The 27,736-nt window shown below is 47.5% G+C and overlaps 1 protein-coding gene across 12 annotated transcripts in view; it reads left to right on the plus strand.

Annotated features, from left to right (window-relative positions):
* WDR27 (WD repeat domain 27) overlaps positions 1 to 27,736 on the plus strand; it is a 309,044-nt gene that overhangs the window by 17,253 nt on the left and 264,055 nt on the right. For 9 of the 12 annotated variants that reach the window (XM_028846955.2, XM_078001101.1, XM_078001104.1 and 6 more), the window contains exons 3-13: positions 8,646 to 8,787; positions 10,384 to 10,508; positions 13,328 to 13,441; positions 14,543 to 14,594; positions 16,176 to 16,246; positions 17,621 to 17,741; positions 19,559 to 19,679; positions 21,064 to 21,167; positions 22,347 to 22,414; positions 22,668 to 22,789; positions 23,214 to 23,296. In XM_028846955.2, coding sequence (XP_028702788.2) covers positions 8,646 to 8,787; positions 10,384 to 10,508; positions 13,328 to 13,441; positions 14,543 to 14,594; positions 16,176 to 16,246; positions 17,621 to 17,741; positions 19,559 to 19,679; positions 21,064 to 21,167; positions 22,347 to 22,414; positions 22,668 to 22,789; positions 23,214 to 23,296 — 1,123 coding nt within the window. Of the gene's footprint in view, positions 1 to 8,645; positions 8,788 to 10,383; positions 10,509 to 13,327; positions 13,442 to 14,542; positions 14,595 to 16,175; positions 16,288 to 17,620; positions 17,742 to 19,558; positions 19,680 to 21,063; positions 21,168 to 22,346; positions 22,415 to 22,667; positions 22,790 to 23,213; positions 23,297 to 27,736 lie in introns of all 12 variants that reach the window. The other 3 variants (XM_078001107.1, XM_078001103.1, XM_078001105.1) reach the window with 3 other exon arrangements.

Here is a 27,736-nt window from a genome sequence, read left to right on the forward strand (position 1 = left end):
TTCAACGTGAATTCTGAGGCTCCTGTAGAGAGACTTTTGACCATGGATGGGTACAGAATTTTTCTTATTGTCGGAGGATATGAGTGGGTTAGCTTCTATTTCACCAGCTTGGTGATATCCGATATTTACTCATTTTGTCTGGCTTTCTTCACTCAGGATAATTGAGATCCATGTTGTTGCATTCAGTAGTTCATTCTTCTTTATTATTGAGTAATATTCATTGTATGGATATACTGTACTTTATGCATTCTCCTATTGGTCGGAATTTAGGTTATTTTTAGTTTTTGACTGTTGCAAGTAACACTATTAGGAAAATTTTGTTTGTGTCTTTTGTTTTATAAATGTCAGGTCAAAGTGGCTAATAGTCTTCAAGTTTTCTATATTCTGTTGATTTCATGTCCAGTTGTTCAGTCAGTTATTGAAAGAGACATATTAAAATCTGTGACTCTAATTGCGAACTTATCTGTCTTCCATTAGTTTTTACTTTGTGTATTTTGAAACTCTGTTATTAAGCACATTTGTGTTTTATATTTTTTATGTCTTCTTGAAATCACTTCATTTATTATAAAGTGACATTGTTTTTTGATCCCTGGTAATATTTCTTGCTCAGAAATCTTTGGCTACTTTCTATTTTCATTAATGTTAGTATTGTATATCTTTCATTTCCTCTCTCACAACCTTTATGTTTTTGTTGTCATGCATTTTACTTTTACGTATGCTACAAACCTGACAATCCATTATTACTTTTGTTAAACATTCAGGGATCTTTTAAAGATATTTAAACAATAAGAAAAATACCTTCATTTTTCTTTTTTAATTTTTTTTTTTTTTTTGAGATGGAGTCTCGCCTTGTCACCCAGGCTGGAGTGCAGTGGCACAATCTCGGCTCACTGCAACCTCCTCCTCCCAGATTCAAGTGATTCTCCTGCCTCAGCCTCCCGAGTAGCTGGGAATACAGGTGCGCACCACCATGCCTGGTAATTTTTTTTGTTTTGTTTTGTTTTGTTTTGTAGTTTTAGTAGATACAGGGTTTCACCATGTTTGCCAGGATGGTCTTGATCTCGTGACCTTGTTATCCGCCTGCCTCAGCCTCCCAGCGTACTTGGATTACAGGCGTGATCCACTGCGCTCGGCCTTTTCTTTTTTAATTTTAAGGCTCTTAAATTTAAGAAAGAAAAATATCTTACACATCTACCCACGTAATTATATTTTTGGTGCTCTTCATTCCTTTGTGTATATGCATGTTTCCGTCTGGTAGCATTTTCCTTCTGCCTGAAGTATTTTATTTAACATATGTTTCAGTGCAAGTATGGTGATAAATTATTTCAGCCTTTGTGTGTTTAAAAATGTTTTTATTTTGCCTTGTTTTTGAAAGGCTTTTATATTGAGTAGATAATTCTAGTTTGACAGATTTTTCTTCAGGTTTTTAATATCTTGCTCTTCTATCATTTTAGTGAGGATTCTATTATTATCTTTATGTTTGTTCCCATGTATACAGTGGGTTATTTTTGTCTGGCTGCCTTTAAAACTTTCTATATCACCAATTTTGAACAATTTGTTCATCCTATGTTTTGGTGTATTTTTCTTCATATTTCTTATTTTTGTATGTATTAGGCCATTTTTGCATTGCTATAAAGAAATAACTGAGACTGGGTAATTTATAAAGAAAAGAGATTTAATTGGCTCATGGTTCTGCAGACTGTACAAGCGTGGCACCAACATCTGCTTTGCTTTTAATTAGGACCGCAGGAACCTAACAGTCATGGCAGTAGGCGAAGGGGGAGCAGGTACTTCACAGGGTGAAAACAGGAACAAGTGGTCAGGAGGAGGTGCCATACGCTTTTAAATGACCAGATTTCATGAGAACTCACTCACTGTGGTGAGGACAGCGTTAAGCCATGAGAGATGAGCCGGCATGACCCAAAAACCTCCCATCAGGCCCCACCTCCAACACCAGGGATTACATCTCCACATGGGATTTGTAGGGGACATGCAAACTCTATAATTCCACCCCTGTTCCCCTAAATCTCATGTCCTTCTCACATTGCAAAATACAATCATGTCTTTCCAACAGTCCCCCAAAGTCTTGTCGATAAAAGAGTCAAACTCTGTAAAATATTTTAAGAGATTTATTTTGAGCCAAATATGAGTGACCATGGCCCCTGACACAGCCCTCAGGAGGTCCTGAGAACATGTGCCCAAGGTGGTCGGGGCACAGCTTCATTTTATATATTTCAGGGAGACATGAGACATCAATCAAATAGACTTAAGAAATACATTGGTTTCATTCAGAAAGGCGGGACAACTCAAAGCGGGGGCTTCCAGGCTATAGGTAAATTTAAACATTTTCTGGTTGAAAATTGGTTGAGTTTGTCTAAAGATCTGAGATCGATAGAAAGGAATGTTCAGGTTAAGGTAAAGGATTGTGGAGACCAAGTTTTACTGTGCAGAGTCAGCTCTCAGACAGCAGACTTCAGAGACAGCAGGTTGTAAATCATTTCTTCTTGGTCTTAAAAGGGTGCCTGGCTCTTAGTTGATTATCTCCTGGATCTGGAAAGGAAAGAAGGAAAACAAAGGGGGAAGGGGTTTCTCTATAGGATATGGATTTTTCTCACAAGAGACTTTGCAGGGCAATTTCAAGGTATGGCAAGTAAATATATTTTGAGGTAAAACATTTTGATTTTCTTCCTTGTTATGCCAGAGTCAGATTGGAAAGTAAGCCACAATATAAAGGGTCAAATAAAACTGATCTTATGAGAATTTATGGTTTGTAGGGCCTGACTCCCTAGACCCCTTAGAAAAGAATTTGGGCAAGATAAAAAAAAAAAAAAATCAGAGCTTAGTCCTCAGCCTTAACTTGTTCCAGCATCAACTCAATCAAAAGTCCCAGGTCCTAAGTCCAAAGTTTCATCTGAGACAAGGCAAGTTCCTTCCACCTATGAGCCTGTAAAATAAAAAACAAGTTATTTACTCCCAAGATACAAAGGGATTGTAGGCATTGGGTAAACATTCCCATTTCCAAAGGAAGAAATTGGCCAAAAGAGAGGGGCTGTGTAGGCCCCGTGCAAGTCTGAAACCAAGCAGGACAGTCATTAAATTATAAAGCTCCAAAATGATCTCCATTGACTCTGTGTCCCACATCCAGGGCACACTGGTGCAAGGGGTAGCTTCCAAGGCCTGGGGCAGCTCTGTCCCTGTGACTTTGCAAGGTTCAGCCCTTGTGGCTGCTTTCACTGGTTATTGAGTGCCTGCAGCTTTGCTAGGAGCAGGTGCAAGCTGCTGGAATATCTGCCATTCTGGGATCTGGATGATGGTGCCCTTCTTCTCACAGCTCTAGTAGGCAGTGCCTCAGTGGGAACTCTGGCGGGTGCTCCAACTCCACATTTCCCCTTGGCACTGCCCTAGTAGAAGCTCGCTGTGAAGGCTCCACTCCTGCAGCAGGCTTCTGCCTTGGCACCCAGGCATTCTCACAAATCCTCTGAAACCTAGCTGGAGGCTGCTGAGCCTCCTTTACTCTTGTACACTGTGTACCCGCAGGCTTAATACCACATGGAAACCACCAAGGCCTGTGGCTTGCACCCTCTGAAACAGCAGCCCAAGCTGTATCTGGGGTCCTCTGAGCTGAGGCCAGAGCTGGAGAGGGGAGCAGTGTCCTGAGGCTGTGTGGGGCAGCAGGCCCTGACCTCCAAAACCATTCTTTCCTCCTAGGCTTCAGGGCCTATAATGGGAGGGACTGCCTTCGAGATATCTGGAATGTTTTGGAGACCTTTTTCCCGTTGCCTTGGCTATCAGCCTTTGGTTCTCTTTTTAGTTAGGCAAATATCTTAAGTAAATGGTTGTTCCACAGCCTGCTTGAATTCCTCTCACCAAAAACACTGTTTATTTTTGCCACATGGCTGGGCTGCAAATTTTCTGAACTTTTGTGCTCTGCTTTCCTTTTAAATATGAATTCCAGCTTTATGACATTTCTTTGCTCCCATATATGGTTGTAGGTTGTTAGAAGCAGCCAGGAGACATCTTAAATGCTTTGCTGATTAGAAATTTCTTCCTTCAGGTACTCTAGGCCATCACTCTCAAGTTTAAGCTTCCACAGAGCCTTAGGGCATGAACAGAATGCAGCCATGCTCTTTGCTGTGGCATAACAAGAGTGAGCTTTGCTCCAGTTCCCAGTAAGTTCATTTCCATCTGAGACTTCCTCAGCCTAGACTTCACTGTCCTTATCACTATCACTGTTTTTGGTCACAGCCATTTAACCGGTCTCTAAGAAGTTCCAAACTTTCCCTCATCTTCTTGTCTTCATCTGAGCCCTCCAAACTCTTCCAACTTCTGCTGGTTACTCAGGTCCAAAGCCACTTCCACATTTTTAGGTATCTTTATAGCAATGCCTCACTTCTTGGTACCAATTTTCTGTATTAGGCCGTTCATGAATTGCTATGTCAATGAAAGAGTCAAAGTCTGTAAAATATTTGAAGAGATTTATTCTGAGTCAAATACGAGTGATCAATGGCCCGAGGCACAGTCTTGAGGTCCTGAGAACATGTGCCTAATGGTCAGGCTGCAGCTTGCATTTTTACAATTTAGGGAGACATAAGACATCAATCAATACATGTAATATATACATTGCTTAGGTCCCAAAAGGTGGGACAATTCAAAGTGGGGGCTTCCAGGGCATAGGTGGATTCAATAATTTTCTAAATTGCAATTGGTTGAAAGTGTTAAGTTATTGTCCGAAGACCTAGACTCAATAGAAGGAATGTCTGGGTTAAGATAAGGGATCGTGGAGACCAAGGTCCCCACTATACATAAGAAGCCTCCAGGTGGCAGGCTTCCGAGAGAATAGATTGTAAATATCTATTAGACTTTTAAAAAATGCCAGAGTCTTAGTGGCCTACAGAGGGAAGGGAATCTTCTGCAGAATGTAGATTTTCCCCGTAAGGGACAGCTTCCCAGGCCTATGTCAAGATATGGTAAAGAAACATAATTGGAGTTAACATATTTTAATTACCTTCTTTATCTATCATGTGATGTTATACCAGAGTTAGGTTGGAAAGTAAGCCACGTTATATAGGGTTAAACAAAACCTCTCAGAGGAGACTTTATGGTTTTTAGGATGTGAATCCTTAAGCCCCTTGGATAGGAATTTGGGCAGGAGAAGAAAAAAGTCAGAGTTTAGTTATAACAAAATACCTGAGACTGGGTAATTTATAAAGAAAAGAGATTTAATTGACTCATGGCTCTGCGGGCTGTACAAGTGAGGACTAAACTCTGATTTTTCATCTTGCCCAAATTCCTACCTAAGGGGCCTAGGGAGTCATGCCCTACAAGCCACAAATTATCATTAGATGGGTTTTATTTGACCCTATATATCATGACTGACTTTTCTATCTGACTCTGGCATAACATTATGAGATAAGGAAAAAATATTCAACCCCAAAATATATTTCCTTGTCATACCTTGAAATTGCCCTGCAAAGTCTCTTGTGGGAAAAATCCATATTCTCTAGAGAATCCCCTTTCCCCTTTGTTTTCCTTCATTCCTTCCCAGATCCAGGAGATAATCAAGTAAGAGCCGGGTACCCTTTTAAGTCCGATAAGAAAAATTTTACAGCCTGCTTTCTCTGAAGTCTGCAGTGAGCTTCCTCTGCACAATAAAACATGGTCTCCACAATCCTTTATCTTAACCTGAACATTCCTTTCTGTTGATCTCAGATCTTTAGATAAACTCAACCAATTGTCAACTAGAAAATGTTTAAATTTACCTATAGCCTGGAAGCCCCAGCTTTTGAGTTGTCCCGCCTTTCTGAATGAAACCAATGTATTTCTTAAGTGTATTTAATGAAACCAATGTATTTCTTAAGTGTATTTGATTGCTGTCTCATGCCTCCCTAAAATACATAAAACCAAGCTGTACCCCAACCACGTTGGGCACATATTCTCAGGACCTCCTGAGGGTTGTGTCATGTGCCATAGTCACTCATATTTGGCTCAAAATAAATCTCTTAAATATTTTACAGAGTTTGATTCTTTTGTTGACACAAGCATGGCACCAACAAATGCTTGGCTTCTGGTGAGGGCCTCAGGAACCTTACAATCATGGCGGAAGGCCAAGGAAACAGGCATGGCATATGGCAAAAACAGGAGCAAGGGGTGGGGGGAGGTACCACACACTTTGAAATGACCAGATCTTGTGAGAACTCACCACGATGAGGATGGCACCATGCCATGAGGGATCTGCCCCCATGACCCATACACCTCCCTGTAGGCCCTACCTCCAACACTGGGGATTACATCTCAACATGGGATTTGGAGGGGACATCCAAACTTTATCATTGAGGTTCTATGGGTTTATGGTTTTCATCAAATTTGGAAAATTTTCAGCCATTATTTCTTCAAATATTCCCCTCATCCCAAACGTTGTGGACTCTGTTTACTTGTATGTCAGATCATGTGAAGTTTCCCACAGCTCACTGATTCTCTTTCATGTTTATTCATGTATTTTTTCTCTCTTTCATTTGTATATATTTTCTATTGCTTTATCTTTAAATTTACCAGTCTTTTCCTCAGCAACGTCTAATATGTGGTTAATCCTACTAAATGTTTTTTGAAATGGTATCTAATTCTAGTTTTCATCTCCAGAAATTAGGTTTGGGACTTTTAAATATCTTCTATGCCTCAACTTTTGAATGTATGGAAAAACTTTTAATAATGGTTTGAATGTTCTTGTCTAGTAATTCTAACATTTGGATCAGTTTTAGTTTGGTTTCAAGTCTATCTGGATGACTTGTAGGCATTGCATTTCTCTATTCCTTATTTTTCTTTGTTTTTGACTAAATGGTCTTGTCTCCTTGAATCCCTGGTTATTTTTTAGGTTGCTGGACTTTATATATGAAAAAAAAGTATAGCTGATTTGATACTCTGGATTATCTTACATTTTTCCAGATCAAATTTATGTTAGCTTCTGGTCACTGGTCATGTTTAGGGCACTGGCAGTCCTGGATTACCCTGAACTAGTCAGGTATTAAGACAATTCATAGCTGGGTGTCAGTTCTTATGAGGGTTGTTTTATTGACAGTTATCTTTACTCCTTGGATTTTGTCTTTTTTGGGGTTCCCATTCTAAGCCGAGGGGGTTTAGCAGCATGCCCATCCCTCTCACCTTAGTAGATTGTATTCTAGGCAGACATTTACTAAAATCCATTCATATTTCTTTACAGGAAGAAATATAGAGTTCTCAACATTAAGGCAGTCAGCTGTCTCTCAAAATTACTTTGTAAGGTGACAGAAATCTTTGCCCATCTCCCAATATGATAGTTCTGTTTGTGTCCCTGAAGATGACTCATTTGATTATACCGTTTTTGTGCCCTTAGCCCCTTGAATCTCAGCTCCTCAACTGCCTTGGGGGAATTGTCAGAAGACTCTCTTTATAGTAGATATCTTTATGGGACAAGTGACCCCAGATGCTGGGGTCACTTCCCTCATTTTTTTTCTTCCCTGGAATCTTGTTATCATAATTCTTCATGACTTGGTTGCTTTCTGATGCCTTCAAAATGTGTGTCTCTGTGTGTGTATATGTGTGTGTGTGTGTGTGTGTGTGTGTGTGTATTTAATTTTGTCCAGTTTTTCTTGTAATTCTCATCAGTAGGGTTGGTACTGATGAGGTGATGTATCCTGCCTTTACTAGAAGTGGAATTCTCCAGTGATACCTCTCATATCAAGCTGCCCGTTGTCTATTTAACATCACCTTATAAGCATCTCAACTTACTATGGACCAAATGGACCATGATCTACCCTAGTCCCATCCCATTTTCCCTTTGTATTTTGTTCTTGAGGCATCATTCACCCAGGATTTTAACCTCAAACCCTATCCCTTTGCTTTTGTTTTTCCCTCCATCCCTCCATATCCATTGGTCACGGAATCTTCAGTCATCATCTTCTCTCCATCTCCATTGTCACTATCTTAGTCCAGGTCTCTACTGGATTTCCCTTGAGTGTTTTCATGCATTCCCATCTGTCTCTCCAGCCCAGTGCACCCCCAACACTCGTCTGCTCCATACTTTTAGGAATGTTTTGTTCCTGGAAAACAAATCTAGTCACTGTATTATTCTGATTGTGCATTTTTTTGCTGGATTTTAATTTCCTAGAGTGCTATCAACACTCCTTGTGTAGTTGCCAAGGTCCCCACACCTGGGCCTCACCTTTCTCCAGCCTCCTCTCACTCCTTTCCTTGTCTCAGCAGTTTCTTACCCCATGCCTTGTTTTCCCTGGGACCTCATTGCTCCCCTCCTTTTGTCAACCCCTCATTCCTCTCCTTATTCTTCAGTTTTCAGCTCAGCTGTTACCTCTTCTGGCATGTAGTGGAGACATATTCTATATTTGGTTAACTAACAAGTTATAAAGAAATGGAAGAACGAGGTAACCGGTATCTTTTTATTAGTGTGCGTCACAGTGAATAGCAGTGAAATGGTTGAAAGAATAATTTAGTAGTACATAGCAGAGATTTTAACAAATGAATTAACAATGAATATGTAAAATGAATGTATTTGAAAAACTCAATCTTTTAATTTCTTAGGTTTGAGGTTATGTTGTTATACTCTTATTTTTAAATATTGTCTGTAATCTGTGTTTTATTTTTGTTAATTTTCTCAGCTTCTAATCTTACGAGGACACCATCAGCCAATTACTGCTATAGCTTTTGGAAATAAAGTGAACCCACTTCTAATCTGCTCAGCATCGCTGGATTACGTTATAATGTGGAACCTGGATGAATGTAGAGAGAAAGTACTTCAAGGTAAATGAAAATCTAAAACTTGTTTTTAAAAACCTACAAAAGGAATAACTCATCCTTCAGTATACTTGGTACCACCCAAGGGTGTTTCTCTTGGGTAGCACCAATCCCTCGGGGATTTGGGATAATTTTGTATTCCCTTTACCTTGAAACCAGGCATGCAAGCAGGGTGCTTTATATGGGAAGGGCACCAGGCCATTCAGACTCACTGACCTTTGCTGCGTGTTATGCTGATCTTACAGGCTCATTGGTTTTGATCTTATGTCCCTTTTTATTTTAAGAACTGTCAATTTTGTATCAACCTGAAAACATGTAGGAAAGTTGAAATATTCTTTTCTTGCACAGCAAGGTTTCTTGAGCACCTGTAATATTTCAGGCTGGAGACCAGTAGTGAATAGGAAGGGCTTGATCCCAAATCCTGTGGAAGTCACAGCTCAGAGTTTGAGAGAGACCCTGTGTAAGCCAGCGACCGAGTGGTTATGAATTGTGAGTGTGCAGTGGAGAAGGCAGATGAGGCCAGGGCAGCACGCACATACATGGGGGTACTTTGAGATACAGGATCTCAGGGAGGGGCATGTGGGCTGAGGGTGAGAAGGGATGGGATAGGCGACTGTGCTTTTGGCAGATGGACCCAAATGTGCCAAGGCCCTGGGAAGAGTGAGAACCTGCCTCTGTGCTTGGAGCGTGCTGATGTTAGGAGAGTCTCATCTGAGAAAGTTGAAAAGTTAGGTAGGGACCACATTAAGGAATTTGAGTTTTACGGAATTATATAGAGAAGTTAGAGGATTACGTTAAAACATAAATGCAAAGAGACTATAAACCTATGTATTCTATGTAGGGACATGAGCACGTATCTCTTTCTAGACTGGGTGGCTGTGTGACATGAACATATGTGTCTCTCTAGGCTCTGGGTGGCTGTGGGACATGAGCACATGTTTCTCTGTAGACTTGGTGGCTGTGGGACATGTGCACATGTGTCTCTGCCAGGCTCTGGGTGGAGTATATCTGCATTTTGCTGGTGATAGGTCCGTGGTGCACACTAGGACCAGATGACCTTGCCCGCCATTTTTTCCTTCACCTTTGTGGATTTGCATGACGGACTGTGCATCAGGCTGCAGCTGCTGCACTTGTTGTCCGGGTCGTGGGAACCTCCTGGCTGCTTGTGGGTGTCCTGCCATTGCTTAGTCCCTGGAGGCCTCGGTTGGATAGGCTTCTACTCCCTTCCTTCCAACTGATGTTAGCTGAACCTGGACATGAGGGTGGACGTGGGGTTGGATGTGGGTGAGAAGCATCGAAACACGCAGTTTGATGTGTGTGACCCTCACTGCGCAGGTACCGCAGCCTCCAGGGGAAGGCGTCTCTTCCTGTTTTGATGTTGAGGGATTCTCTGCAGGGAAGTGCTGCATTCCCCAGGTTTTCAGAAGACTTCTCTATATCCGGTATTTTTTATGTTCTTAGAGAATCAAAATCACATCAAAGGCTCATTGGCATTCTCTCAGTAATTTTAGAATAGAGGGTTACATTCTCAGTATTTTTCTCGGATTAATGTAATGCTGAATGCATTTGGTGAACTGGCACTAACGGTGAAACTCACTCTAGGGCTGGTCCCTCGAGGGACTGTCGTGGGCTCGCTTTTGGGAAAGGTGCTGTGTTTACAGTTGAGCCCGGATGATCATGTTGTTGCCGTATGTGCTGGAAACAAAGTATTCATACTGGATATTGAGGTAAGATTGAAATTCACACGTGAATTTCATTTCACGAAGGGTTTAGCTGATGGGTCCTCCCAGGTTCTAGGACCTTGCCCAGCTGTCTTTTCTTTTTTTCTGTACTCCTTTTTTTTTAAAACCTATATCTTAAATTTAGTTTACTTTTATAAAATCATATCTTTATGTTGCAATTGGAAAACCACTGGTGTCAGATAGTAATATTTATATAAATATTAAAACTCCCTATGGAATATGGGTATCAGGCATGACTTTAGAGAAACATATTCTACAAAACTTTTATTTCTCAGATATTCCCTGATTGTAGGCATCCTTCCTAGCATAGCGCTTTTGTTTATATCTTTTATCAAAATGTTCTTTTCATCAAGAATCAGACTTTCGCAGCCATTTCATCACCAGGGTTAGTTTAAGGAAACGTGTCACCTCTTCCTGCCTGTGTGATTTCAACCTCGGGTGTGACTGGAACAGTCAGCTGCCCCATTGCAATGTTGAAAGCAGTGTTAGCAATCAGGAAGTGGGAATCTAAGGGAACACGAAGGAAGACTCGGTTCCTCTGAATTGTTGCTCTGCCCAAGCCTGATTTTGGAGATGACCGCAGGCCTGGGGTCGTTTTTCTGGCTTTGATTTGCCAAGTCAACATGGCCAACAAAGCTGTTTGCCTGCGTAGCTTTTCCTGTGATAGCCACTTAATAAACGTAGGCGAGGGAGGATGATAGCCATGGAATAGTAATTGGTTCTTATGGGCCTCATGTGTAATAGGCATTTTGGGAGAGAAGACATTTATGTCTTCGGACTATTTTTGGACTAATTATGAAATTAAGGCTCATAAATTTAAAAAGTTTACATCATGAGTTAAGCCACAGAGAGATAGATGATGGGAAGTATCTAGGAGTTAGGTAAAGGGCTTTACCTAGTCTGTCTGTGAAAGCTTTCTGGATATGTTGGTTTTTCAGTTGTAAGTATGTCTTTTTTTTTTTTTGAGACGGAGTCTCGCTCTGTCGCCCAGGCTGGAGTGCAGTGGCCGGATCTCGGCTCACTGCAAGCTCCGCCTCCTGGGTTCACGCCATTCTCCTGCCTCAGCCTCCCGAGTAGCTGGGACTACAGGTGCCCGCCACCTCGCCTGGCGAGTTTTTTGTATTTTTTTAGTAGAGATGGGGTTTCACCGTGTTAGCCAGGATGGTCTCGATCTCCTGACCTCGTGATCCACCCGTCTCGGCCTCCCAAAGTGCTGGGATTACAGGCTTGAGCCACCGCGCCCGGCCAAGTTGTAAGTATTTCATGTTTTGTTGTAAACATCCTGTGATAGATAGATTAACATTAGGCCACCCCACCATTTATGACAAAACTACCATTAACGTGCAAAGATTTAACATTGTTATGTCAGGAAAAGGAAAACCAAAGTGGATTAGGAAGAAGCGTAAAACTGTTAGTGTTTGAAGGAAGATACTGGGTCCCAGATGGAGAGAACAGTGAGCCTGGGGTCAGGTTGGAGCCACACCCCTGAATCGGGCACATAGCAGGTGAGTAAGCAGGTGCCTGCTACAGATGCGTGTGCAGCCCATGGGATGCTCCCCAGGCTTCCTTAGCAGCAGGCGTGTCAATTGAAAGACGCTTCACTTGGGGAGAATGACTTTCAGACGTGGGGAATGGCTGTCACGTGAGTCCATGAAGAGCTCACATTCTTTTAACAGCATACTCAGCAAGTCAACAGTTTATGCTATTTGATTTGAAAGACTTCAAATGAGTACTGAGCACTTTCTGGTAAAAGGCACTTTTTAATCAACATAAAATGTCAAGAAGAAATAACAAATATTTTTCAGGCTATAATGTTATTCATATCATAGACAGTGGACTAGCTTTATTTTATAGAAATTGGAGAAAATGGAAATGTATATTTCATAACAGTCTCATAACTCCCTATTCCTACACAGGTTATAGTCTTGCCTTTTATTTTTAACAATCTGATGGTAACTGGCATAATATACTCAGTATTCTAAGTTGTATTTGCTGATGACCATATGTTATATTACTAAAGAAGGTCTTCCAGAGTTAAATGTCTATTTGTAAGTTAAGTCACCATATATACATGTTTATTTTTTCTGCATGTATGCTAAGGGATATTTGTCTTATTTAAATGGAGTGCTGTAAAATTCAAGAACAGTACCCCAGCACTTCGTGCCTGGAATCCCCTGGGGATATTCTCAGGGATATGACTGTGACCTTTAGGAATCCCCGAGGCTCTGACTACTCCATTCCTCAGTCATGCTGTTCAAGCCTGATTTCCATATAAACACGAAGCCCTGTGCGTCTCCAGCTTGAGACGCTGACTTCTGGGGTGCTCTCTTGGCTGTGGGAGGTTTTAGGGACTTCAGGAGGAAAGGATAACTCATGAGCACCTACTGCTGTGCCATCTTGTCTTGTTGTAGGAAGTCCCGGGTGGAGAACAGATGCTGAGGGATTGGGAACACAGAGCAGTGGGTTCTGAGTTACAGGCAGGGAGCCTCAGGGCGGATGCATGGGGCAGCCAGTGGGGAGACAGGATTCCTGAGGGGACGCCAGCTTCCTAATTCGCTCAGGGTCAGCTCTGGTTAGTGTCATCTTTTAACACTGCTGAGACTGTGCCTGTGGCCTGAGCTTTCCTCTTAGCTCAGACATCTGACTTTTCACCCTTGGTTTATATACAGAGTTCCAACTTGAAAAGAGGAATAATACGGGCTTTATTTTGTAACAGCTATTTTCTGTGACATACATAGAACATCCTGATGTTAATAACCACCACAAAGTTCCATCACTGACCTTCCTGCACACATTTCTCTCAGACGCAGGCTGTCCAGGCCGAGCTGCAGGGCCACCTGGGCCCAGTGACTGCGGTGGAGTTCTGTCCCTGGCAAGCAGGCACCCTCATCTCGGTGTCCGAGGACAGAGGCTTTAAGGTGAGGGATAGACGATGGACTGCGTGCCCACGTGGCATGCGCTATGGAAAGACCTGTGGTGAGAGCGGAGCTGTGCGGTGGCTTCGCGGCCACTGCCGCCTGAGTGATGTTTCTACCCCACTTCCGCAAGGCTACCGCTGTCCTGATATCCATGGAAACACCAAGCCGGACGTTTTGCCAGGGTCGCTGACTGGGCTTGGATTCCTGACAGGATGGCTCTGCGGCCCTGGATTTCCCACAACTGCATCCAGGGCCTGGGAGAGCCCAAGCACAAATTCTTCTCCACGGCATTTCCCAGGCCCAGAGCAGGAGAGCCAGTTCCAGGGTGGAGGGCTCAGTAGGCATGAAATGAGGATCTGGAAGAAAATGAAATGCGAATTCAGTTTTTATCCAGCTGACACCAGTGTGCACCTGATAGTGTAGCCCTGACCCGCGAGTGTGCACCTGACAGGGTGTAGACCTGACCCGCGAGTGTGCACCTGACAGGGTGTAGACCTGACCCACGAGTGTGCACCTGACAGGGTGTAGACCTCACCCGCGAGTGTGCACCTGACAGGGTGTAGACCTGACCCACGAGTGTGCACCTGACAGGGTGTAGACCTCACCCGCGAGTGTGCACCTGACAGGGTGTAGACCTCACCCGCGAGTGTGCACCTGACAGGGTGTAGACCTCACCCGCGAGTGTGCACCTGACAGGGTGTAGACCTGACCCACGAGTGTGCACCTGACAGGGTGTAGACCTCACCCGCGAGTGTGCACCTGACAGGGTGTAGACCGGTACAGTTTCCCGCTTGGTTCTCCTATTTTGGCAGCGTTGACTAATACCTGGGAACTGTTTTTAACCTTGTTTCGTGTTTGTTTCCAATTCTTCAAATCCACCAGGGGTTTATTTATGGAAGTGACGTTAATTTTTTCTTTTTGATTCTGACATCTTTTATTGTGTTTCTACATTGTTATTATTTTTGTGCTCATTTTATTGTTTTCTGTTTTAGATAATCATTTATGTTGACTAATCTGATACTGGATAGTACTGTTAGCTTAACCTGTTGCAAAAATGGCAACATTGTTACCTCTTCTAAAGAACCCTCTGTTTGCCCAAAGGTCTGGGAGCATTGTACGGGATCATTAATATACAGTTCATCTGTGTTATCAGGTAAATTTAAAACTCTCATGTTTCCTGTAAATAGGCTGTGTGTAACCCACTGTTTCTAGAGCACGTCTTAGGGCATAAGATGGAGCCATGACATTCAAGTGGATCTGAATGAGGCAATCTCAGACTTACAGCCCTTCACTCTCGTCCACACAGGGAGAGGATTCACTTAACAGTGAATGTCCTTGACGTTTTTCACTTAAAATTAAATGTATGCGTGGAGTCTGGGCCTTTTTGTTTTGGAAGAGTGAAGCACGTTTGCTGTCAGATAAAATGCCTGAGCCCCCATGGAAGGCGAGCCCTCTGCTCTCTGTAGAAACAAGTCCCAGAACCAGCGGTGTTGGTAGGGCCAGGACTGCCCCGCCCATCCAGCATGTGCGTGGGCGTGCACCACACCCCGGCCTCGTGGTCAGGTACTGAGCACGTGTGCAGCTCGTGAATGCCGGGGTCCTTGCGTTCTTCCCTCAGATGGCTTTTTGTTGGCAAATGAAGCTGGCACACGGCCACACAGACGCAGCATTGATGGTGCAGGTGTCCGTGGAGCATGGCACAAGGAGCGGCCTGTGACGCCCCCGCACCTCTCCCGTGCAGCCCCTGTGCTGGTCCTCCTGGCGCCTCAGGGCACTGGTTTCCTGCATTCGCTTTGCTCCTCTTTTGCATGTTCTGTCTTTCCGGAAGAAGAGAGTTAGGGAATTAAAAGGAGAGCATTCTTCCGTGGGATAAGTGACATGAAAATGCCACTTAAAGCATATACGTATACTTCGGTGACCTGGTAGAGTTATCGTTATATCTTCTCAAAGATTTAACATTCTTTCTGAGGTTAGTGTATCCACGTGCAGACTGTGGTGCTGTAATGACTTGAAAACATTGCTTTCTTTCAGGGTGAAGTGCATTTCTTGGAAGTACGTTGGAATCTTTTTTCTGAAATTAATTATACAGAATTACTATTTGGTTGCCAAGAACAGTGATACACTTGATCTTTGATTTCGTTCATAGTTTGATTAGGATGTGTAGCATTTTTCAATATTCATTTATCTAATTCTCCTAAAGTATTGACAGTTTAGAGTAAATTTTCGATGAAACGACATCCTAGGCAACAATTTTTTTTTTTCCAAGAAAACAAGGCATCCATTTGATTGCTATTTTCATCACTAAGTCTGTAATTTTATTATTTCCGGCTAACTCAGGAATCGTTCTGCCCCAGGTGCAATGTTGATTGAACACCAGTGCTGCCCTCCCTCTAGGCTATAAAGCAGCCAGAGCTGGGCCGTGGTTTAAGCCCACCAGGCCTTCTGTCGGGCAGGCGGGATGGGATTCCTTGGGACCCATCTGAGGCGGACTCCCCAGGCGTCCTTTTGGGGTGACATCCCCAGCCTTCCTTGTGCTCATGGGGTTTTCAACATTTGTATTCACGTGCAATTTTTGCTTTTTGATGAAGAAATTATTTTGGAATAGTTCAAACTTGACTAACAGAAATACTGTAAGTAAATATTATGTGTAAAGAGATAAGTAAAACTGATCGTTCTCGGCTTACCTGGTACCAGGCACTTATAAAGCTAAATTTTCCAATGTTGCTTTCACCAGCATATCCTCTTCTCAGCTTGTTCATTGATGCAGAAAGCAGGCAGCTGGTCACTGGGTGTGCTGACGGCCAGGTGAGACAGCCAGAGTGAAGTTCCAGTTCCCACACATTCCTGTACGTGAGCATGTACACAGGGGTCTTTGTCTTCATGCTGCTTTGTATTTTCCTGTGATTTGAAAAAAACCTGTCCACCTCAGTGCTGAGAATGTGACCTTCTGTGGGTCTCAGCATCACTGCGGGTTCAGTATGGCCCTGGGCCCCCTGGTCTGTGGAGGAGCTGGCTCTGCACGTCCCAGAGCTCCATACATGGTTCTGGAGTGCCGCTAAAGTGAGGGCCACTCACGGGACCTTTAAAACCTGATGAGAAGAGGGCTGTGAGCAGACATCCCACGCACGCTGCCTGCGCCCTGGAGAGGCTCCCTGGATGGCTCCTCTGGTGGCATCCCCAGTGCCCCTTGTGCGCCTGTTTCCTGTCAGCTTTACACACTGTTGAAAAACCTGAAGATATTGGTCTTTTTCAAAACATTTTTTTAGGTGAGCGTTTTAAGTTCATTTCATATGAAGACTTACATTTTTTTTTTTTCCTTTTGACAAAGTTAACCACTGTTGCCCTTGTCTTCTCACCCAGGGCATGTGGGTCGTGCTCTTGGCTGTGAAGCTGTGGGGTATGTGCAGAGAGCCTGGCGCCCGGGGTCCCGGAGGAGCTGTAGGGTGTGTGCAGAGAGCCTGGCGCCCGGGGGTCCCGGAGGAGCTGTAGGGTGTGTGCAGAGAGCCTGGCGCCCGGGGGTCCCGGAGGAGCTGTAGGGTGTGTGCAGAGAGCCTGGCGCCCGGGGTCCCGGAGGAGCTGTGGGGTGTGTGCAGAGAGCCTGGCGCCCGGGGTCCCGGAGGAGCTGTGGGGTGTGTGCAGAGAGCCTGGCGCCCGGGGGTCCCGGAGGAGCTGTAGGGTGTGTGCAGAGAGCCTGGCGCCCGGGGGTCCCGGAGGAGCTGTAGGGTGTGTGCAGAGAGCCTGGCGCCCGGGGGTCCCGGAGGAGCTGTAGGGTGTGTGCAGAGAGCCTGGCGCCCGGGGGTCCCGGAGGAGCTGTAGGGTGTGTGCAGAGAGCCTGGCGCCCGGGGGTCCCGGAGGAGCTGTAGGGTGTGTGCAGAGAGCCTGGCGCCCGGGGGTCCTGGAGGAGCATCTTGGGGAGGCCTGCACAATAGGATCCTGCCTGTGTACTCTGAGCTGATGTGCCAGCCGTGCGAAAGTGCTCTGACACCGTGGGCGTGGGCTGTAAGGAGGGCCTCCAGGGTGGATGTTGAAGGCAGGAGAGAGCTGTGCTGGGAGCCTCTGCAGGCTGTGGAGGGAATTTCCTGTGACGTGTCTGTCCTCTCTGCTCCTCCTCTGGTGTTGCTGCTTCTGCGTAAGGACCTTTGCTGCAGCGCCGTGTCTGCATGTTCTTTGCTTTTGTAGCTTTGGATCTTCAGTTTGATGGATGGACACCACTATCGTCGTGTGGCACGGGTTGACCTAAGGAAGAAGACAGAGACTTTCTCCACGAGAAGGCTTAAGTCTGGGCTGTGCAGTCAGCCAGGTGGGTTGCTCAGACCTTCCCTCAGGCCTCCCACTTGGCCCAGTCTTTTCACCAGGCGCTGTGTCGAGGGCCCTAGGTCACACAGAGGGGAGAGAGAGGTGCCAGTGTAGGAGAAGCCGATGGCCGCAACTTCAGAAAACCACCGAGGCCCTGCAGGTCATGTGAGGGGTGGGCCATCAGCAGACGGAGGCAACTGGTGTGTGTGGGGACAAGGGTGAGGGGCTTTGGTGAACAGAAGAGCAGAGGCCCCGTGGCAGCAGCTGCGCGGCTGTGGGTTGCTTTCCTGCAGTGGGCGACCAAGGAGGGAAGGTCATGCTGATCAGAAAAGTACACTGCATGACCCAGATGCCACCTGCACCTGCCCAGCACCCTCCACGTCCCCACCTGGCCTGTGAATCTCAGATGCCACCTGCACCCACCCCGCACCCTCGTCCTCACCTCATCTCCTGCTGTCCAGAGTTGCTTCCTGTTGACCACAGCTCACTTCTGTGTGCTTTTTATCTGCTGTACTGTCACAAAGGAGCTGACCCTCTCCTGGAAGAAAACGTTGATTTTCCTTTTCAGTCCAGGGGCCACCTCTTTCATTGGTGTGTGCAGCCGACATTTCGTATTGCAGTAGTCATCCCTGTGCTCACAGCCTACACACTCTTCCTCACTCTGGTTACTCATTCTTTCTTTTAGGTTGTGTTTTTTTGTAGATGACTTTAAGCTATTTTTTTCATATTAGGTCTGAAATTACCTTTATCCAGTACATCAATTTTTTCCTAACGTTTTAAACCTTCATTTTTGTTATTTATTTGATAAATAATTATCTGAACTACTGAAGCAAATCTTAAGCTTAGTTTTAGCAAATATGAAGTTAAATTCTTTCAGTTAATCATCTCCTCTTTCCCACTCCCTTACTCTGGTTCTGTACTTGAAGTCGCATCGCTCCCAGGCAGCATGCTGCTGGGTGTTACCCTCGTGCTTTCCTCGACACGTGATCCCCACACGTCGTGCTGGGTGTTACCCTAGTGCTTTCCTCGACACATGATCCGAGTGACTCCACGGTGCACACGCGTCGTGCTGGGTGTTACCCTAGTGCTTTCCTCGACACGTGATCCGAGTGACTCCGCGGTGTACACACCTCGTGCTGGGTGTTACCCTAGTGCTTTCCTCGACACGTGATCCGAGTGACTCTGCAGTGCACACGCGTCGTGCTGGGTGTTACCTTAGTGCTTTCCTCGACGCGTGATCCGAGTGACTCCGCGGTGCACACGCGTCATGCTGGGTGTTACCTTAGTGCTTTCCTCGACGCGTGATCCGAGTGACTCTGCGGTGCACATGTGCCGTGCCGGGTGTTACCCTAGTGCTTTCCTCGACACGTGATCCGAGTGACTCCGCGGTGCACACGCCTCGTGCTGGGTGTTACCTTAGTGCTTTTCTCGACACGTGATCCAAGTGTCTCCGCGGTGCACACGCGTCGTGCTGGGTGTTACCTTAGTGCTTTCCTCGACGTGTGATCCGAGTGACTCCGCGGTGCACACGCGTCGTGCTGGGTGTTACCCTAGTGCTTTCCTCGACACGTGATCCGAGTGTCTCCGCGGTGCACATGTGTCGTGCTGGGTGTTACTCTCGTGCTTTCCTCGACACGTGATCCCCACGCGTCATGCTGGGTGTTATGCTGGGTGTTACCCTGGTGCTTTCCTCGATGCGTGATCCGAGTGACTCCACGGTGCACATTCACTGCAGCGTCTCTGTGTGGCAGTCCTCAGCCTTTAAACCTGACGAATGCGTTTAAGTTCACTTCTCAGATTGTCAATGATTCTGTTCCCTAGAAGAAAGCCAGCTTCCATCTACAAGTGTTCTGGGAAAAGGAGAGCAGGTTGAAGTAACATTTCCTATACTGAGACTTGCACCCTGCGATCTCTCACTCATCCCAGATTCTGCATGTGGATGGTAAGCATCAAAAACTTGGCCTATGCCATATAAAGGAAACTCTTAAATTCCTTAGAGGAACGTTAAGTTCATTTTCTAAGAATGACTGAAATAAAACCGAATTATTTTTGTCTCTGACTATTACTAACCTCATTCTTGGGATTGCATGTTTTAAATCTTAAAGTTGGTAAATTTGGGCAATGATATGTAAGTATCTTTAATAAAAGGAATTGGAGAGGATTTTTAAGCTTATTACCAAAGTCTAGGCAGATCTTTGCCTCTGTGATACAACTTTTTCTTTAGAAAGGGGAAGTGGTGATCGGAATGGCCTAGACTTTCCCATCTACCACTGTGCTGTACTTTACACATTTAAAGTTAACCTCAGACAGATTTTATTTATTTCTGTGCTCAGTAGAAATATTATACATATTTGGCAACGTAGGGAAGTACTGTTTAACTGTGATTAAAGAATGTATTACAATTACGTTTACCTCTCCTCTCCAAAATGCTTGAGATTAGGGGGCAACCTTGCTTTGAATGGCCTTGGCCATTGCTTGTCTGTGTCTCTGTGCAGAGCAGCCCCTGGAGCAGAATATTCCCTGCTTGGTCCAAACCACAGAGAGGAAGCAGGGTGGGCATGGAGGCTGGATGCTGTGCTCCCGGCAGGTGCATGGACCTGAGGCACTTTGAGGCTTCCCTGTCTTACCTAGAGCAGAGGGATCCCTCAGAGCTAAGCCGGAGCCACACGACGCATTCTGTTGATGATAGTCATTGGGTGAACCGTGGACTGGTGCTGGTGGATGCCCAGGAGGTGTCCAGGGCGCTGCCTGGGGCGGAGCTGGAGAGGGGGAGGTCTGGAAAACAGGTTCCAGCTGGGTGCCTCTGCCAAGTCCACGTCCAGCCTCTCTGGAGGTGGCTTCTCAGTGCATTAACAGACCCCGTTGGCAGTGGTATTAACTCTGCCGCCTCGGGCCAGCTACTTTCCTCCTGGAGTTGGTTCCTCATTCCCAGGGGTGGGCAGCTTGCGTGGCCTTCAAGTCTAGTCACTCAGAGGCTACCTGAGCAGTGGCCTTGGCCCAGGCACTGGCGCCAACATTTTCTGAAACCTTAGAAGAAAATAGAAACCACAGAGGTCAGAGTGAGCATCTTCACAGACATTAGCAGGTGCCCAGGGGACCCACCACAGGCTGAAATGCCAGCCTGGCACAGATGTGGTTCTCACTGGCAAGAACCGGCCCCGGCCCACGCTCCCCACTCCTGCGGAGAGCTCACAGCCAGGCGAGGAGGCGGGTGTGGGGCCCAGCCTTCAGGAATAAGATTAGTGTGTATTCTTTTCTTTTTTTCCTTAAATCAGTCTTTCTTCTGAAAACACCTAATTATTCTTTTCTTTTTTTCCTTAAATCAGTCTTTCTTCTGAGAACACCCAATGCATGTGGATTGGAAGTTCGGTGGGCTTATTCATATTTAACCTGGCAAACCTGGAAGTGGAAGCTGCTTTATATTACAGGCGTAAGATCTTTGGTGTAAATGCCATGTAACTGTAATGTTTTCCTTTGAGTGGTATGTGGGGTGGTGAAAATGTTTGTGGAGAAGGCATCGCCGTGTGAATCTGAGGATGAGATGCTTCAGTCACAACTCAGCATTGGGGATGTGAGGACCTCTGTGCTGCTGGAACTGAAGGACGAGGGCCCTTCCTGGACCCTTGGGCACTCAGCCCTGGAGCCACTCCTTCCCTCCATCCACCAGGCCCTCGCTTGGCACTCCCGGCTGCCCGGGCTTCAGCAGCGTGGTACACCCACAGGAACACCCTTGGGAAACCCCTGGATTCTCCACCATTCCTAGAGAGCCTCCCGGAGCCCCAGGCTCATACAGCATAAACCTGGCTGAGGCACTCCCCTCTCCAACCCTGGTTCCCTTCTCCAGTTTCCGCCACCCCCAGAAATGTAGGAATAGTCACCTCTACCCCCATCCCCCACCAGAAATGTAGGAACAGTCACCTCCACCCCCACCTCCATCCCTCACCTTATCCCCCTCCCCCAAGACCCCCATCTCATCCCCTGACCCCAGTGGTTCCCACCTGTCCTCTCCTGGTTCTGTGGCTGCCACCAGCTGCACCCTTTCTGCTCAGGAGCCCAGGCGACTTCTGAAAAGCAGGCTGGATTCTGTCCCTCTCCTCCGCTGCAGCAGGGCCTCCTCAGTGGCCTCCCAGGCACTGCTCCTCTCGGTGCCTCCTTTCCAGCCCTGAATGCTCAGACCTCTGTGGGGCTGCGGGATCCATCTGTCTTCATGCGCCCCCTTCCCTTCAGACGCCCATCCTTGCCCCTCCTCAGCTCAGCCAGGCATGGCTTCTCCTTGAAAACTCAGCCTTTCCTTCCCCCAAATGGTCACAGCTCTCATGACACATTTCCTTTCTGATCTGGTGCTGGATGTGTGGCTTCTCCAGGAGGCTGAGCTGCAGGTCCCAGTCCGAGTCACGGCCCGGCCTCAGAGTGGGGCCTGGCATGTGTGAGGCTCAGGGCCTGGTGTGTGTGTGGTCTGTGGTCTGGTGTGTGTGTGGCCTGGGGCCTTGTATGTGTGAATATGTGGTGCCCAGCCTGCAATGTGTGTGGCGGGGCCTGGGCAGTGACTCCGTGTGTGTGTGCTCCCTCCCTCCCCATCATGTTCTTCCTGGTCTTTGCTGAACTGAAGATTTCCAGAGCCTCAGCATCCCACTGGCCGGATCGTGTGCCCTGAGGAACCGCACCGCAGATCGCAAGGTCAGTCCTGAGATGCGGCCTTCCCTGTCTGTGAGACGTGCTGATCTGTGCCTCCAATTTCTCCTTTCTTTGGAGTGATCCTGTAATGACTGGCTGAGTAAATGGGGTTTTGTGTGTGAAAACGTTTTAGGAGTGGCGGGGCGATGTTGCTGCTGTGAGAATGAAGCAGAAGTTAGGATATGTGTGCAGATGCTCTTTTAGTCTGCTTTTACTGGACAGTGTCGCTGACGATGTTGAAACTATGTCCCTGCAGACGCTGTGCTTGCTGGCCTCCCTCTTTGGCGGGAAGATTGCCGTGTTGGAGATCGACCCGGCCGCGCTGGTCAGGGCTCAGCAGTGCCCCGGCCTGAGGCAGAGCCTCTCGGTGCCAGCCAGGTAGAGTGTCTTCAAGTGTGGAGTGTGTGTGCGTGTTCACCAAGTAAGCGGCATTTGGATTTCTTTCTATGTTCAGAAATAAAGTTTAGGAAACTCTGAGGTCTACCAACACTGTTTGGAAGAAACATTTTTTCATGCTGTTGCTTCTGTCTTGTTGAAAGAGTTGATAGTTTATTTTAATTGAAACACTATTTTACTTCAGAACAGGATGTACATTATAAAGCAGCACTTTTATTAAGAATATATTAATTTTTTCCTACAAGGATAAGAATACGCTTGACAGTTTTCATTTTCAAATACTGTTATGTCCGTAGCTGCGTGAATTAGTCATTTGTAACTGTCTTTAAAGTGTGTATGTCACTGAAACATTTCTATCATATTGTTGTTTGCGCTCCTAGTTTCATGTGGTTTGTATCTGTTTCAGCTCCTGTGTCCTACCGACCTCTCCACTGTATCTGGGAATTGCCAAGGAGAAGAGCACCAAGGCTGCTAGTGGACGGCGATGTGGTCAGTATGGGGTGCTATGAAATCTAAGAATACAAGGCTGATGCGTTCTCATTGTGGTTAGGGCTGCTGCATTGTTTTGCGAATTCCTGTTTGTTAAAATACGCATTCCGTACTTCCTTCCATCCTTCCCTCCTTCGTGGCTCTGCCTCTTACGTGTTTGTTCCGTGTCAGCTGTGGTGGGGAACATGCTGGGTGCTTCCCCTCCTGAACTGGCCGTCACTCATGGGATTCAGCAACATGCCCAAGACTGACCGCTGTTCCTCTGGTGCCTGGTGCAGTGGGGGTGCAGAGTGGACCCTTCAACAATGACTGACCGTGAGAACATTTGTTCCCCTTTTTTCTCTGCTGAGGAATTTGAAAGCAAATCCTGAGCGTGTGATTGTACGCCTGCGCACTTCAGTGTGCCTTTCTGGAACACGTATGTTTTTACGTAGCCACCAGGACATTATATCGAAACAGGTAATTTTTTGGAATCTTGTATTAGCAAGGCCATAATAAATTATTCTTGATTGCCTTGACAATATTTTCTGTTGGTTTGTTCTGAGCAGCAGCCAAACAAATCCACATGTTGCATCTCTCAAACTTTTAGATGGTAAACTTCATTATGTTCCATTTATTTCAAGGCTCACTGATAATTACTTCTTTTTTCCCTTCAGTGACCAGTCTAACCCTTTAATCTATCTTGTGAAACCTCCTACTGGACCTCATTCGAAAAACGAAGGCATTCCCGCAACCCCCTTTCACCTTCTGCCTTGTAGCTCCCTGACTGCTGGGCCTCACCTCCCAGAAGGGCGTTCTCCCCAGCCAGCGACCTGGCAGCCCCACCCTCGGGCCTCTCCCCAGGCTGGGCTGGGCTAGGCTGGGCTAGGGTTCCTCTCCCCGGCCTGTGCTGGGCTGTGACCCCACCCTCGGCTCTCTCCCAGGCTGGGCTAGGCTGGGCTGGGCTGGGCTAGGGTTCCTCTCCCCAGGCTGGGCCGGGCTGGGCCGGGCCGGGCCGGGCTTCCTGCATCAGACATGTCTGGACCTCCCATGGAGACCGTCCTCAGACACGGGCTGTGTCCTTCATACTCCCACGTGGCCCCTGAGCTTGACTTCTGGGAATTCTGGCCTCTCTGTCCCTTCCCTACCAGACTTTCTGAAGTCAGGCCTTGAACACCTTCTGTGCCATTCCTAGGTCTCACTGACTGTGTGGTTCTGACCCGCCTTGCGGATCAGAGAGGGCCATTTTCAGGTGGAAGTCTGGGACTCAGAACTGAGCCTGGGGCTGGAGCTGTTTGCTTGTTCCGTCCTGTCATGGGGGTCCCTGCTGCTGGGGGTTTCCGACGGGTCCCCCATTCCTCGGCCCTATTTCCACAAAAGACCCACTGTCAGGGTTAAGTGTCCATCTCTTGCAGGTTTATGCTTTATGCTCTGCTGCCGTCCCATCACCATGGGGACAGTTCTGAGAAATTGTGAGAATGAAGGCCTGGGGAAGGCGACCAGGCATTGCAGCCTCTGGGCCAAGCTGACTCCTCGCCTGGGAGTGGCCTCTGACCTCCTTCCTCCTCATTAAGTCATGGCACTTCTGCCTTGTAAGGAGGTGCTAATTATTCACCATTGAAAAGGCATCTTAAATTGCAAAAAAACACTACAGCAGAGAAGACAGCAGCAGGTGGGTGTGAAGATGGCTGAGAAGAGAATGCCCCTGGGCTGCTGTGGGCCTAAGGTTTGCCCGAGCTGTCTCCTCCTCCTGGGCCCTCCTGGCCTCCTTGTTGCCCTTCTGGGCCTTCCTGGCCTCCTTCATCCTGGGCCCTCCTGACCTCCTCCTTGCCCTCCTGGGCCCTCCAGGCCTCCTCACACAGTCCCTTCCGGCCTCCTTGTTCTCAGCCCTCCCCGAACCTCCTCGTCTTCCTGGACCCCGCAAGCCTCCTCACATGCTTTCCCCCCACCCCTCCTGGTCTATCTTGGCCCTGTCAGTCTTGCCTCCTGCCATTCATCCTTAACAATTGACAGCAGCAGGAGTCAGAGAAATCCCCAAGCAGACACAGTCCCCAGGGAAACCCGACCTCCAAACCAAAGACAGGTTCACGTCTGAAAGCCGAACTACATGTCTCAGGTAAATCCACAGACCGGATTGAGAACCTCTTTTCCTGTTTGGCGCGCTTTCCTCTGATTGGCCCTATTTTACATATACCCACTCTTCCCTAATTGGTTTTTGACACTGCTGTGCCCATCTTTGAGTCATGCCTTTTTTTTTTTTAGCCTTTTTTGCATAGTCACAAACCAATCAACATGCACTCCCCCATTCTGAATCCACAAAAGCCCCAAACTCAGCCACACTGGGGGACCACCTGACTGAGGGTGGGGGCCATGACTGAGGGTAGGGGCTGCCCTCTCCAGGTCCCCTCTCTGCTGAGAGTTGTCACTCAATAAAACTCACCAGCCGGGCACGGAGGCTCACGCCTGTAATCCCAGCACTTTGGGAGGCTGAGGTGGGTGGTCCACAAGGTCAAGAGATGGAGACTAGCCTGGCCAACATAGTGAAACCCCATCTCTACTAAAGATATAAAAATTAGCTGAGCATGGTGCCACGCACCTATAGTCCCAGCTACTCAGGAGGCTGAGGCCGAGAATTGCTTGAACCCCGGAGGTGGAGATTGCAGTGAGCTGAAATTGTGCCATTGCACTCCAGCCTGGGCGACAGAGCAAGACTCTGTCTCAAACAAAACAAAACAAAACTCTGCCCTGCTCACCCTTCAGTTGTCAGGGTAACCTATTTTTCTTGGATGCAGGACAGGGACTCAGGACTCACCAAATGCGGGTATGAAAAATGCTGTAATGCGGTAGCCCTCCACCTTCCTCCCTTAGCCAGCGCTAGGCAGCCGCCACACGTGACAGGAAACAGCAGTGGGGCCGGGCCAGCCCCAGAGGTGCAGGGCAGGGCAATGGGACCGAGAGCCTCACACAAGCGGGCCAAGTAGGCAGGTACCTCCTGCAGAGAGCCGGGGTCAAGGGAGGCCCAGGCAGGGGCATCGCCAGCCTTGGGGGTCTCCAGCTGGCAAAGAGGCACCGAGAAATCCATCATCACAATGAATCCTCTCACATGTCTCATCTGGGGCTGTTGATATGTTGAGTAATATTCTTTCTTAAGTGCATTCTTTTGTGATTTGTTTTTTTCACTTCGTGTCTGTGAGATTTGTTTCCATTGCTGTACAGCATTTTGTTGCCTGGATATACTGCGGTTTATGTACCCACAATTTATTCAGTATTAACAGCCGTTTGGCTTATCCCAGGCTGTTGCTGTTGTGAGCAATCTTTGCAGCACCTGCTGCACCTGCTGTACCTGCTGCACCTTCTGCACCTGCTGTACCCTGCTGTACCTGCTGCACCTGCTGTACCCTGCTGTACCTTACTGCACCCTGCCGTACCCTGCTGCACTTGCCGCACCGTGCCGCACCTGCCGTACCCTGCCGCACCTGCCGTACCCTGCCGCACCTGCCGTACCCTGCCGCACCTGCCGCACCCTGCCGCACCTGCCGTACCCTGCCGCACCTGCCGTACCCTGCCGCACCTGCCGTACTCTGCCGCACCTGCCGTACCCTGCCGTACCTGCCGTACCCTGCCGCACCTGCCGTACCCTGCCGTACCTGCCGTACCCTGCCGCACCTGCCGTACCCTGCCGTACCTGCCGTACCCTGCCGCACCTGCCGTACCCTGCTGCACCTGCTGTACCCTGCCGTACCTGCTGTACCCTGCCGCACCTGCCGTACCCTGCCGTACCTGCCGTACCCTGCCGCACCTGCCGTACCCTGCTGCACCTGCTGTACCCTGCTGCACCTGCTGCACCTGCTGTACCCTGCTGCACCTGCTGTACCCTGGAGCCGGGAGGGCTGCCCTGATGTCTGTGGGGGCAGCTGCTGGGCTCGGGGTGAAGGTTCCCCACATGGCAGGTCGATGGCAGACGATGGTGAAGGCCTTCCCAGGTGGCTGGCCAGCGGCTACTCCAGCTACTCTCTTGCCCCGAGTTCTTGCCATGGCTGCATGTTACTGGACGCTGGAATTTCTGCTCACCCAGTGTGAGACAAGAATAGCACTGGGTGGTCGCAGGAGGACGGAAAACCCAGGCAACAGCGAAGACAGGAATGTGGCAAAGTAACCACAGGATGGCAGAAAACCCAAAGCAAGGGAGGGAGAGAGAAGAGAAGGCAAACCCACCAGCGTGATGTGTCCTCTGTTCTCCCGGGAAAACGCGAGTAAGGGAGAACGAGGCTGTGGTGGGGGCTTACTTAAAATCCCCTCCTTTCCCAGAATACCTGATGATGATCCTGCCCTCTCATGAAAGAAACCCGCAAAATGAGGAACACAAACTCCTCTGCACGCCTCCCTCTGAGTGTGCCTCCTGAGTGCGCCTCCTTCTCCTGAGCGGGCCTCCTCCTGAGTGCGCCTCCTTCTCCTGAGCGG

Source organism: Macaca mulatta, chromosome 4, assembly GCF_049350105.2.
Source record: "Macaca mulatta isolate MMU2019108-1 chromosome 4, T2T-MMU8v2.0, whole genome shotgun sequence".
Lineage (NCBI taxonomy): Eukaryota > Metazoa > Chordata > Mammalia > Primates > Cercopithecidae > Macaca > Macaca mulatta.